This window comes from Mustela nivalis (assembly GCF_964662115.1).
Source record: "Mustela nivalis genome assembly, chromosome: 1".
NCBI lineage: Eukaryota > Metazoa > Chordata > Mammalia > Carnivora > Mustelidae > Mustela > Mustela nivalis.
The window spans coordinates 140,611,163-140,625,837 of NC_139020.1; the positions used below are offsets into that span (position 1 = coordinate 140,611,163).

General features: G+C 40.8%; 1 protein-coding gene across 10 annotated transcripts in view; it reads right to left on the reverse strand.

Moving 5' to 3' along the window:
• Positions 1 to 4,109: 4,109 nt before the first annotated feature.
• Positions 4,110 to 14,675, reverse strand: part of NEK10 (NIMA related kinase 10) — a 240,002-nt gene continuing 229,436 nt past the window's right edge. For all 10 annotated transcript variants that reach the window (XM_082687003.1, XM_082687002.1, XM_082687000.1 and 7 more), the window contains one exon: positions 4,110 to 10,186. In XM_082687003.1, the coding sequence (XP_082543129.1) occupies positions 10,138 to 10,186 (49 nt within the window). In that variant the 3' untranslated portion in view covers positions 4,110 to 10,137. The remainder of the gene's footprint in view (positions 10,187 to 14,675) is intronic.

Sequence of the window (14,675 nt, forward strand, 5' to 3'; positions counted from 1 at the left end):
TTGAGGAGACAACTGGCAACGTGGTGAACATAAAGCTTCATGCCACCTCACCCTACCGAGGAAAATGCTAATCAGTAGGAAAAGAATTGGAAGATTCTGTCCACCTTCTTGAAAGAGTGGAGGGGATGAATACGCGTGCGCAGATGCACGCATGAGCAAAGGCAGGACGGGGAAGGGCTGGTGGAGGAGAAGGAGCTGGGAAAGTGTTTCTGGTGGCAGTTCTCCTACTGAATCCTTCAAGAGCGAAGACTATGGCTGGAAGTGAGTGCCTTTCTTCCATATCTGGCATTGTCTAGGCAAGCAGACTGTGAAGGACCAAGTACTTCACGACCACTTTCTGCCTTTCGGCACTGCTGACTTTGGAATACCCTTTCCAAACTGGAGCATCCGTTACCAAAATGCGAAGGACACTGCTGCTAGGACCTGACCAGGCAAAAGACAAGAGAAACAAAGCAGGACATGAGACCTTTGGAGACTGTCTTAACAATTTTTTTCCCAATGAAAATAGTGTGACTGAACAGAGATGCTGATAAGCATTTCAATGGAACAGTCACTTATGTAATTCACACTGAAAGGTTCGTGTTTGTCCTAAGAATTCATTTTTTGGAAAGGCAAAAAACATGATCATCTAAAGGGTTCACAGTATGATTAATAAACAAAACTCAAATGCATTTTAAAAATAAATTAGCAGACACCAAGATGCTCCTTACTTGGGTTAAGGTTATTTGAAAAAAAATCTCAAAGGAAAACTGGTGAAGGACAAATGAGAAAAACATTCCATACCTCTTAGAGACCAAAATGAGAGCCAGGCAGCCTTTCCTTCTAGATGGCAGGGAATCTTCCCTTTAGCTAAGTTAAGTCTCTGTGTGGTGAATAGCGGCAGAGGAATACCACTTGCCCCCCATCGAACGGTTCTCTCGACTTCCTGAGACTTCTTTTCTTGAAACTCTGACTTAATTTGATCTAAAGTATAACAATAGAAGCACAGGGGGCAAGGGCAGAGGGAGCAGCGGACTCCCTAGGGATGGAAAAGAAGGCCTCCAAGCCGTTTTAGGAGGCCAGGGGAGGGACGTCACTGTGCCTAGTTTCATTCCTGCTTAAAGGGGACTCTATACCAGGACCACGGTGACATATCTTCGGTACATGTACCATTAAGGGATTATTAATCCACATTCCTTATCCCAGAAATTTTAAGTGAATTTTAATTTGGCCATTTATATTTTGCCAGTGCCTTGCGTGGTCTTCCCTAGAAGCATAACCTGTGGTATGGGATGGATTCGTCTGGAAGCGCTGCCAGGAAAACTGATGAGTGGGGAAGAAGGGCAGGGATCGGAAGGAGCCAGGTGAGGATGCGTGGCGGCTGGAACCCCCTCGGTTCCACGGAGGGTGACTGACTCAGGTCTCCGAGGGAGCTGTGAAACAGTGATGGGCGTACCTCAGAGCTGTCTCGGTCAGGGGCGAGGGTGCTGGAGGGTTCCTTCTCCTCAACATCTCTGTAAGGGGTTAAGGGCTGTTCTGGAGAGTGAAGTTTCCAGGTCTACCCAGTGCCAGACGACAAAACCGGTTTCTGCAACCTGAGGACAATTCTCACCAGAGAGACCCAGATGCAGGCTGTGGGGAGAGAAAATGCACAGGAGGCCCCGGCCACAGAAACAGCGCAGGAGCTGCAGAGCCGGGCGCATACAGGCTGATTCTGCCCGAGTCAGTCTGATTCTACCTCTACCCGGATATGGAATTCTTACACCGAGCCTGGGTTCAATAAGCTTAGAAAGTGGAATCCACTAATGTCTACCTTCTACAGATGAGGAAGCTAAGCCCTAGGGAGGTTGGGTCCTTGCTCTGCAGTCATCCAAACAGAAAATTCTGGAGCTAGCATTCAGACCGAAGTCTGCGTGAGCCGAAGGCCCAGATCCTTAATTGTGTTTACCTCTTGCTTCCTGTGCAAATAAATTTAGGGAATTTTAGACTTTGATTTGTTTCTTGATCCTTGAACAATTCACAATATGTGTACCTAGATCCTTATTATGAAAATTATAATTGCTTTCCTGGGTTATAGAAACAATCTTTTTGCATGTACCAAAGATGGTTAAAACATCTGTGGGAACATTGCATGGCTCAAGAGATAAAACCAGTACATGAGCAAAATTAATTCATGCCATTTTAGTCCTCATATAGTATGGCAGCAAACTGAATCTGCATGATAGGGACAACTTTATATAAAGCTCGTATAAAGAGCAAAATGAATATGAAATTGTGGCTCAATCTTGAGAAGAGGGACAGAATCTTTATATTTGGATGCCATTTTCCTTTACTCATGGCTTATGATACATATTTTTCTTTTGATGTATTTTTTTAAATTATGGTTTGTAACTATATCAAGCTATACTCTACAATTCCCTATTTAATTCCTGTTCTTTGCCATACAGACAGAACACTGAGAATAATCGATTTGTTCCCATTTTGATAAAGAACTAAAAGAAAAAAGCAGATTACCCTGCACAGAATTTAAAGGATGTGGTTCTCCCAAAAGCTTCTCTGGCTTCTAGAAAAACAATTTCCATTCCCGCTTCTCATGCCGGTGACCGAGGTCTGTGGGTCTGTTGGTTGGGTTAGACTTGGTTTTCAAACAGCCTGCTGGAGACATCTAACTGAGTCCTGGAATGAGGACTGGAAATGCTCTAGAATTCAGGCCCTGTGGTCTGTCGTCATTTTCCTGAGATTACACAATTCTTCCTTCTCCAGGTATGTTGATACTGTGATATTTCATATTTTGTGCCCTAGTTTCTAAGATCTCCTGATTCTTATGCTCTTTAATATTACATTTGTGGCAGACATACCCTAAGGCGACCGCCAGTGACCCATTTCCTTGTATAAGGCCCTCCCTTTGAGTACAGGCTGCACCTGTGACTTGTTTATAACAACGAGAATGTAATGAAGGTGACAGGATGTCACTCACCTGAATTGGTTGTGTTATAAAACTCTCTTCCTCGGGTGCCTGGGTGGCTCAGTGGGTTAAGCCTCTGCCTTCAGCTCAGGTCATGATCCCAGGGTCCTGGGATCGAGCCCCGCATCGGCTCTCTGCTCAGCAGGGAGCCTGTTTCCCTTCCTTTCTCTCTGCCTGCCTCTCTGCCTCCTTGTGATCTGTCTGTCAAATAAATAAATAATTTCTTAAAAAAAAAAATAAAACTCTCTTCCTCGACAACGAGGAGGGAAAGAGATCAACTCTCCTGTGGGTCTTGAAGAAGCAAGCTGCCTTGATGTGAACTGTCTATGGGAGGGCCATATGGTAAGGGATTACAGGTGGCATCTAGTTGCTGAGGACTGCAACACGGAACTGAAGATCACATGATCTTAGAAGAGGATCCCAAGCCTCGGATGAGACCCCAGCCTCCCTCTCATCCTTTGATTCCAGCCTATGAGTGGACCCTGTTAAAACATGCTCAAACTTCTGACCTACAGAAATTTTGAGATAAAAGAATTTGCGTCATTTCTAACTGCTAAGCTTATAGCAATTTGTTACACAGGGATAAAGACCTGATCTACCTTATCATGTTCATGCACAATTTAACTATGGTATCTGCTTTGTTTGGCCAATGGGAATTGGGAAAACCTGATGCAAGTAGAAGCTTGACAGGGGAGTCCTGGATTTTCTGCACTGGCCCTTGCTGCCACCACAAAAGACACTTGGGCTAGGTTGCCAGAAGGGTGTAAGAGACATGTGGGGGAAAACTGACCTGTCCCATCTGGGGCCATCTAGACCATCCAGAACCAGGCAACTGTCAACTGACCAGACACACATGAAGGAGCCCAGCTCAGATCAACAGAACACGCAGCTGACCTACAGACTCTTGAGAAATAATAAATGCTTGTCCTTTTAAGTCACTAAGTTTGGAAATACATGTTATGCAACATTGGTGGCAGTAGAGAGTTGCCACCAATTAAAGCTGTGGGACATATTTGAGCATAAACATAAATGATCACCTTTTGGGAGATGATTTTTTTTTAAATCGAAACACTCATAAGCATAAAGGAGAGATTGAGAGAGTTGGTCAGAGAAAACCGATGACCATTTGCTATAAACTCTTGACAAAAGAGAGATTCTTTTCCAATAAGATTGAAAATACATGTTTAATTTTCTTTAGCAATTTACAGAGCATATATAAGCAATAGCAAAAATAAGGCCACTTGGATCTTTCATATAAATCTTTCATAGAGGCATTGCCTTTTTCTTCTCTTCAGGGGCCTCAGAATTTGTCACCTTGAAGCCTCAGTGTGCTCCCAGCAGCAGCGTTTTGGAGGTCTGGGAGGACAGAAGAAGCCCATCATCCCTCTGCCTTCCATATTGCGCACCGTCCTCGAACTCCACACATTCCCTCTAATGACACAGGGTCCCCAACAGGAAGCCTTGTAGCTGTGCACTTCCTCCTCTTGGAGGAACCGGCAGCTGGGGCATGTGACAGACAGGAGAGAGGCCTGCAGATGGGACTAGAACAGAAAAGGGTATGCTCCTGCAAGTTAAGGGAGAAAAAGCAAATTGAAGATAGTTTCCCATTCTGTGGGTGCAGTGGGGCTGTGGCTGCCCAGAACACGGAAGCTCTGGGTCACATAAGATGGGGAACTCTACTCCCCCTCCCCCCCAGAGGATATTTTTCTGTTCTTTTTGATCTTCCCAAACTCACCACTGGGAACAACAGAATACAGGAAGCATCCTAATTCAGTTTTGATCCACTAAATGTCAGTACACAAAATGCACTCGAAAGATTTTCCTTTGAAGTGATTTTTGTTTCCCATTTTGGAAGAGCAAAATGATGGCATCTTTCCATAGCTTGATTATCAATTGGTTTACTCACAAACAACTGAAATACGTGCAAATGCTGCTTTTCAAATCTAGCCAAGTGTAAATGTATTCAGATCTGCCCGCATTTATCTATTTAAAGCCCACATATATCTCTTGCAAAATTTGTTTTGTTAGAAAAACAGGCCCGAGGCCATGGATAAAAGATGGGGAAGCAAACATATTGTCAGCAGTGGAAACACGTTCACTGAATGGCAGACAAAACGGTGTCCTTGAGAGGAGTCTAAAGTCTTTGGAATGCTTCACAGGGACCCGGTCCTAACAAATGGACCAACACATTACCAGGGCGCCTTAGGGGCCCATTGGCTACTCTTCTGGGTGTTCAACTCCTTGGTGGAACCCAGTCCCTCAGTAACTGCACGTCGGGGAAAGACCCAACCCGCTGCTTCCAGAAGAACCCAGGGGCAGGAATCATTCAAGCATCAGGAACTGCCAAGTCCTGTGCCAATCACCGGCCACCCTGGGACTGGCCTGCTGGTAGGTGCCAGGCTCTGGGACTCCACTCGCCTCCTGCTTGCCCTGTGACTTCTCAGTTTTTGTTTGCAGGCTGTCGTACCTCCTTGAAAGAGTCATCTTTTATCTCTAACATTCGCCTCCCTCAATGTCACGCGGGGTTCATAGAAATATGTCATGCATTCCTTCTTGCTCCTTAAGCCAGCTCCATTTCCTTCGAAACTCACTGAAGTATGAGGTAAACATACTTGTATGAAGGGCAAGGAAAATGAAATTTTAATAGCCATTCATAAGCATTCTATTCCTTTCCAGAATTCTGACTCAAATGGTGCTTGAAATGTAAAATTAAATCATGGATTAAGGATATGTATGGGTTTATAAGTGGCCTCTGCAGTCTGACTTGTGGGTGCTGAGGCCTTCAGCTGCTGTTCCTCTGGGCTTGTTAGGTTAGTTCAAAACCTCTCTCTGCTGGTTTTATGGGACCGGTTCATCACATGTTTGCAAAACCTTCAGCTAATTTTTCACTTGTGAGCTCATCACATCAATTTCAAGCATCTGCTCACCCTTGCTGATTACCTGTCAAAGTGACACTGGTTTTCTAGAAACAACAGAATTTCTATCTTTGTTCAGAGGGAAACAAAGGTAAGCTACTTCTAAATGACAGCCTTTACACAGTCCCATATTTCCTATAGCGAAAGCACTTCTGTTACCTCTAAGTACAGGTCCTGGGTACAGTGCAAAGCTTCATGGCACAAAATGGGGGGAAAAAAGGCAGCTTGCTACAGTTTGAGAAATAATATTCAGTCTTCTGTTGAGAATAGAGTTCACTTTTATGATCAAATCAATAAACTTTTAAAGATGTTAAAAACTGGTTCATTACTGCATGAATGTATTTAAAAAAAAAAAATCTAACCCAGCTCACAGACCAAGAATGCTGCTATGCTTCTAGGGTGCGTGATGTTCATTTTTAAAATAACTGTTGTTTATGGACCCAGAAGACATGTAAATTTGCAATATCCATCAGTCACTCCGTCAGAATCATAAAATCCTCCCTATCCCTCTTGCAAATCTCAAAGTAACATCACAGCAGGAATGTAATCAACCATAATAGTTCTATTTACAATATGCAATTTAACCGCAATGACACACATAAGAATTTCTTTCTTTATCACAAAAGTTGTTTCCCTGAGACATTCGTGTCTTCCTATGAACGTGAAAAATGGCATCCAAGGGTAAGCATACTGTTAGCAGCACATTGCAATGGAAAAGATACTCTATCCGAAATTCTGTCCATTTCCATCAAAGGACACAATCTGGAATATCTAAAGGTACATAAAATATACTTATTATCACACTTAGTTGTTGAACATGAAGAATTTCATGTTTAGATGGAATTTCACCCCAAGAGTCAAGGTCACCAGAGGGAAGCACTGAGCTTCCCTTGTTCACAAGCCCTTCATAGCTGTATCTCCCGGATGCCAATGAGCTGCAGCCTGGTTGGTCTCCGTCGCCTCTCCAGCAGATTTCTGTGTTCATGAATACACACCATAGGAAAAGTAAAAAGGCAAGCAATAAAAGTAGCTTACAAAGGAGTTTTTCCTGCCTTCAAAAAGAGGCTGAAGCCATTTCTACAGGAATCCAGCATATTTGCTGTATGTGGCTCCTCACCAGTTCAACAAAAGAAAAAGAGACAATAATAAAAATAATCTGCAGTTCAGCCAATCAAATAGAGGGATGCGGATATGATGCCTATTAATACTGATACAACTGACTAAGCAACGTTCTTGCCTTCCCACATCTTAAATATGAATGGCAAGTAACTGATGATATTGTTGGAGTTGCATGCAATCAACCAGTCTTGTATCTGTTGCTGATCATCAAAATTCTTAGTATTTACTATTCATAGATGGTACCTCTAAGAAGACCCTACCTCCTGATCACTTCCATCATTTGGGTAGAATGCATAACAGTGTTTCTTAATTAGGTTCTGCTCTCGAATGCCGAGAGTGTGCACACCACCCAGCACCATACAAGTGTCCACATTAAACTCCACCAGCATTTCTCCAGCAAGGTCCTGAAATTCACCCAGGAGCACTGGGTATCCAGGTTACTGTTCCCTGGAGACCTTCACTGAAGTATCTCACATCTGGAAGAATACAAGGTTAACAACTGGCAAGCACACATGCCTGCGGCAGTGACTTCCCTGCAAATGGAACATTTTGCTTTTAAAAAGCAAATTAAGTTTTCAAGTACACATATTCAGACAGAGTTGGTAGATCAAAACATCATTAACTGAAGCATTTGTGTATCCAAAGTGATCTGAAAAGTCTGATTCATATTCTGCCCCATACCGATATCCAGTGACTGAGAATGAGACGAAGTCATAGGGATATCATTGCACAACAAATAATTAACAATTATATAAGAGAAAGAGAAAAAATGTAAAGCCAATCAAGCAAAGATTATGAGGACTATTACACTCAGCTAACAACTTCTTTGCACTAGAGGGCAGTTTGGAGAGTGAACACAAGATGGTCACTCTCGTTCTCATGTGGGGGCAGGGGGCTTCTTATCGGGAAATCAGAAAGTGAGGGCTTTTGAAAGGGCAGCACCGCTATTGGGATGAGACTCTGTGCACGAGACAGATCTCTTACCAGTGCCCAACTGTCTCTTAGAGACCTGCTCTTGAGCTGGGAGAACATGAATCCAGCGACTGATAGTCTATGAAGGGAATCAAACAGAACACATTCTTGGCACAAGAATGCATCTGTCAGCATAGAGTTGACAGACCTAAAGCTGCTGATATCCATTTGTTTATCTTTGTTAATTCATACTGATTTCTAGCACAATAAATGCCACGTCTATGATCTAAAAGAAATAGTTTGATGGAAACATTTTGTTCCCTTTCTGGTCAACTCTATGCATTCAAAAACACCTTCAAATAAATCATCTCTCTCTCTCTCTCTCTTTTTTAACCAAGGTGCAACCTCTGAATAGTATTCTTTTCTAAACATTGTTGACAATATATTATCATTTGAGAAAGAACTTTATTGTTCAAACTTTCATCCCAACAGCTTGGTTTATTTCTAGGTATTGGCTTCTATCACAATTAAAATTTACGCCCTTGTAGGCCTCTGCCTCTTAAACAACAAGGAAATGTGCCCATTCCATACATGAAAAGATATAAAAAATAATAGTGCAAGTTCAAATTCAGTTGGGCTAGGAATAAAATTTTACCTGGGTAAATCAACAAAATCATAGCATTTTAATTTTACATATAAATTTCACATATGAATGGAATTGGTTTGAAAGCTGAAAATGACATTTTTCATTACTCTAATTGCATCTGTTACTTTAAATTACAGTATATTTGTAATCATTAATTTGGCTTAAAGACAAAGATTCATTGGCAATTTTCAAAGGCATTCGTTAAAGGAAATTTGGATAGCCTTTAAGTGTTGAACAAATAAATTGTAAAAGTAGCATGGGTTCACATTAAGAGATTTTCTATACTATACAAAAGGCTATTATGTTTCAGGCACTGTAAATATATGAACTAAATCCTGTTCAGTCATGCTAAAAATATATCAATGTAAATAAAGATACCAGAACTAAGTGAGAAGTAAATAAAAAGCATAATTTCAGCTTTCAGATTACTAATTATATAGAATTAAAATGTTCTGTAAGCAGTTAGAAGTGCAGTCTGACTTGGCAATAAGGGCATTTCTGGATATTACACCAGTTATAAACCAGTTGAAGAGATGTCAGCCCAATAAGAATCTAAAAAATTTCCATCACAAAGTCTCTAGGAATGGAACACTATCTGGCATTCTGATTTCTAGTTTTTTTAGGAATGTCTCAATGAATAAAGAAGGGACTTACATTTAATTATATAACTTGTTTTCATTTTAAATCCCCAAACAATAAAACATAGGTGATTTTAGTGAGAAGGGACTTAGAATAAGGAATATTGCATTGCTTTCATAGATTCTATGAACTCTTCAAAGTGCTCTAAAAACACTATAAGTTTGATTAGCAGCAAAGCATTCGCCTAATCAAAACCTCTCCTCCCTCCCCCCATAAAGATGTATATATATACACACACTGTACAGCAATATATCCTATTAGTCTAACTTACATCCGACAATTTGACAGTTATTCCCAGAGGCTGTGCAAAGGTTACAAATACTGTCTACTGTCTTCAGACCACTAGCACCCACTGGTGAAGAGAGAACCAATCCTTTCCTTAAAACAACAACAACAACAACAAAATTCAATCACTTATTTTAAATTTCTTTTAAAATAAAGGAAAAAATTGGGGAATACAATGAATTTCCCAATATATTATTACTCTGGGGCCTGTAAATTTCTCTTTCTAAAACTATTTTTATATACACAGAAGGCTAGATGCCTTTAAACATAGTTTCTGCAATCCTAAATATAAAACATTCTGTTGAAAAATATGACTTTTTGTTGTTGTTGTTGTTGTTGTTGTTGTTGTTGTTGTTTCTTTTTAACTTGGAGGAAAGTTCTGTGAGGTGCAAGTTTTCTCCCCACAGATGAATTCTGCAGCATTTTCTCCCAGGAGCACACTGACAGCCCTGTCATTCTGTGTCTACCACATCCGGGGAGCAGAGCCTTCCCATGCTGCCATGGCCACAGAACCTAGCACAGGACCTTCAGAGAGAGGCCCTGGAGGGGCCAAGGCTTTCTGGTCTTGTCTTTTCCACACCCTTCCAGCATCTCCCAATCCTTGGGTGTCTGGTAGAGCTGAAGTCCAGAGCTTGAACTTCACTAGGAAAACGAAGTCCATTCAAAATGCAGGGTTTTCATCTTTTGGTTGGGTGAGTCTTGGTCCCCCACGGATAGGAGTGATATCTAGAAGATTCACAAATGGCAAGAGTTCACTATAGTCATATATATTTGACTTCACACATGCAACTTCAAAAGCAGTAGCTCGGGGATATATGTAAATAAATCCCAGGGAAGAAAAGATGATTCTAAACATAATAGGACGGGACATTTTTAGAAAGCCACATTTTGCTGAACTTTGGGGCTAACGGGGTCTTTCTCAAATTATAAACTCTCAAATTATAAACTCTTTTGGAAATGATAACCCTTTAGAGAAGAAAAATAAACACCCATTCGAAGTAGCTTATAGTTTTAAACATCTAATTTACATGTTATCAGTTAATTGGGGGGGGGAGCAATGCAAACTGTAGATTTCTTTTTCTTTTGCAAATTTTACTTCTCAAAGCAGATTTCATTGTTAAAAATGTTAATGTGTACCCCTAAGTATATAAGGAGGATATGTCTGACGTCTGTTCACCCACAGGATTCAAACAGTTTTACTCTCACAAACAACAAGGATAAAATTAAGGCATGCTAGGCTATCTCCTTCTGGTAAGGAAGCTAAATGTTTATAAATGTAAACTATAATTTAATCATACATCCCTGCAAAGATCGAGAATAGAGCATGCTTTGGGCTGGCCAAGTTTGTTTTGAGCTTATTTTATTGTCTTTATACTGCTTTCTTCCTCTCAACTCATTCTGTCTCCCCTTCCCGGAAGCCTGGAAATGAGGGATCCCCCACTTTGCTTAGGGCTCCTTGATGCTATTTTTGTTTCTGTTACTATTTTCCTTTTCCTAATGCAGCATTTTCTACCCAAGACAAGCTTCCTAAACAACAGTCCAAGTAGTCTCGCCATTATTTAAACAGTTGCAGTAACTGTCCCTGAAGAGAGCTAACGGATAATGGCTTTATCCTGAGGCTTTCAGTTTAATGATGGCGTCTCTCTATCCCTAACTACATATTCACTCTGGGACCTAAGCTAAAAATGTCCATGCCAACAGACACATGAAAAAGTGCTCCACATCACTCGGCATCAGGGAAATACAAATCAAAACCACAATGAGATATCACCTCACACCAGTCAGAATGGCTAAAATTAACAAGTCAGGAAATGACAGATGCTGGTGAAGGTGTGGAGAAAGGGGAACCCTCCTACACTGTTGGTGGGAATGCAAGCTGGTGCAACCACTCTGGAAAACAGCATGGAGGTTCCTCAAAAAGTTGAAAATAGAGTTACCCTACGACTCAGCAATTGCACTACTGGGTATTTACCCTAAAGATACAAACGTAGTGGTCCAAAGGGGCACGTGCACTCGAATGTTTATAGCAGCAATGTCCACAATAGCCAAACTATGGAAAGAACCTAGATGTTCATCAACAGATGAATGGATCAAGAAGATGTGGTATATATACACAATGGAATACAATGCAGCCTTCAAAAGAAATGAAATTCTGCCATTTGCAATGACGTGGATGGAACTAGAGGTTATTACGCTTAGCAAAATAAGTCAGTCAGAGAAAGACAACTATCATATGATCTCCCTGATATGAGGAAGTGGAGATGCAATGTGGGGGGCTTGGATGGTAGGAGAAGAATAAATGAAACAAGATGGGATCTGGAGGGAGACAAACCATAAGTGACTCTTAATGTCACAAAACAAACTGAGGGTTGAGGCGGGGAGGGGGCGAGGGAGAGGGGTTGGGGTTATGGACATTGGGGAGGGTATGTGCTATGATGAGTGCTGTGAAATGTGTAAACCTGGCGATTCACAAACCTGTACCCCTGGCCTAATAATACATTATATGTTTATAAAAAAATTTAAAAAGTTATGAAAAAAAAAATGTGTCATGTCTTGGGTTCGTGCTTTAGCTCCTGTCTGGGTGTTTGGGAGATGCGTCTAAGTGTGAACTGACTGTCTGAAGTGGTAAACTTCAGTAACACAGAAATGATGTATGCAAGTCTCTGTGTGACCAACATCACCAATAATATTTTGCAATGATAATGACAATAACAATTAAGATGATGACAAAGAGAATGAGAACAGCAGCAGATCTGGGTAGATGCTGGTGACTAGTCGGGGAGTTCAGACCACGTGGCCCATTTCTAACCACAGCGCTAGGGCTGATTTCTGAACTTGTGTTGTGTGTGAAAGATTGCACAAATACTGGGGTAAACAAGGTTAGCAGATTTCTTACAGCGCATCTCAGACTCTGTGTGTCAACATCCTCTAAATTTGGAAAAGTGTACTTTCAGAGTTTCCCAAATGTATTTGATCACAAAATTTTATTTTTCAGGGAGCATCTATTAGCATCTTTGATAATATTGGCTATTCTATGGAACCTACTAGGGAAAATACATTCTTCTGATTCCAAATTTTTGTTCATGTCCAGTGAATTTAGCATCCTCTATCTTTTGACCATAGAAAAATCATCACTGACTACCTGATTTGGCTCATATTTGGAAATATGTGTATTTCTAGCTTGTGAACTCTTAGGTGCTTCTAAGTGGAGGCTGACTTATCTTTTGGTAATCAATTTGGAACACCAGTAAACAAGTACTTTAGGCACAACAAAGGGTTATTCTTACTAGTAAACTGTGAAGTCTTCTCTCTAGATATAGTCTATCATTGTTATAAGAGGATGAAAAGGGAATATCATGGATATAAGAATGTTTTGTGAGTGATTCACTTTAATTTGGGGCATTTTAAGAAAATCTTATGTATGTCATATCCATGTATTTTTCTTGAACTTGATCATTAAAACCATGTCTCCATATTCTATGCACAATTCTGAATATAACTGTAAATAACTTTTTTCTTCATTATTAGGCATCTGACTATCTATGCCTTTGAATAAGAAAATTTGCAATGTCTTTTAATATAGGAGTACAGCTTTGGAGGTAAAAATAATGTTTGAATTTTTTAAAACTTAGGGGTAGAACTGAAAAGGGATAAAAATAAATTTAAAAATAAGACTAAAATCATGTTTTAAGGAAAAATAAGAGCTCTTGTAAGAGCTTCCCTAAATTCTTACACACCTAGTTTTTCACTGATACTTAGTGTAATTTCTGCAAAAAGAAGAAGCCATTCAATGCTCAAGATCCTGAGTCTCTGAGAATATGCAGACAAATTATGACAAAAGTGACCTTTGCCCCCACCCCAAGCCAAAGGCACTTAAAATAATAAGGAGCTAAGAGACGAGAACAAAGACAATCATTCTCTTCAAGGAAAGTTGGATGTATGCAGCCCAAGAATAGAAGATGAAGATTCCAAGTCTCTCCAGGGAATGTGAGAGGAGAGCAATTAGGAAGATGGTGATTTCTATTAATAATATGCCTTTGGAAAATGAGAATTATTCATCATTTGGTAGTATTTTGGAAATATATTATCAAGCCTAAAGAGCAAGCAGCTGAATAATCTTATGTGTGATTTATATAAACAACTTGTTAAAATAAGAGAAGTTAAAAAAAAAAAAAAGTTGGAGACTGAACTAACCTCAAAAAAGAATCTAATTTCCATATAATAACCTAACAGGATGCTCTTGAGGCCTCTTTCTCTTACCATGGCAAATACCTTTAGAGACAAGTTCTGGAATTATTTAAATAGTGGTCACAAGATAGCTTCAGCAGTGGGAAGAAAGGCAGCTCCTTCAGGCATTAAAGGCCACTCTGAGAGAACAAACTGAAAGAACATGGAGCCACAGAGAGAGGGGATGTGGCTGCTTATGATCAGTTTGAGGACTCGATTGTGAGGGCCTCCTTGCAAAAGTCAAGAACAGCTCATGTGTAGACACTGTCAGTGCCCTGATCCCCTCATCCACAGCAAGCTGGCCTGCTTTCCAGCTGCCAGTGCCTGCATTTCTCTTCCTGAGTATCTCTCTGGCCTCTGGAATCTGTTCTGTTCACCCTTACAGAAGGCCAGAAATGCCAGGGAACTAACATTCTCTGGGGAAAGGCTGCAAGCAACAACCAGTGGAGACGTAAGAACAAACACCCCAGGACAGAGGACAAACATCCCTCTGCCCTTGAGTGGGGTGGATACCTGAGGTACATGTTCTAGTACTGGCTCTCAGATTTCCCCAGGGAGACCTAGCCCCAGTCAGCCACAAGGGTTACTTGCTTGAAAATGAAACCTTCACTGAATTATTTCTTCACTCCCCTACCAGTGTTTCCAGAATTGCCTCCCAAGTAAACTAACTGCACTCAAATCTTTGTGACCAACACTGTGCCCAACAGTAAAATGCAGGAATCAGAACTGGCCACAAGTGATAAAACACTATATTTTTAGAGCACAAATAGTTCTTATGTTAGAAGATAATACACAGTAAACTGAGGTTTCTTACTCAGGGCAAGCAAACGGCAACACATAACAAGTCCCTCTTCCAGAAGCATATCTTAAATTCACCAGCAGTGATTCTTTGTTTAGTTGCATTCCCCCCTGCATTCTATACAAATAATGGGTAGATTTTAGTGACGGAACTCCGAGTTTACAGCTCTACTAGAATGGAACAAATGCT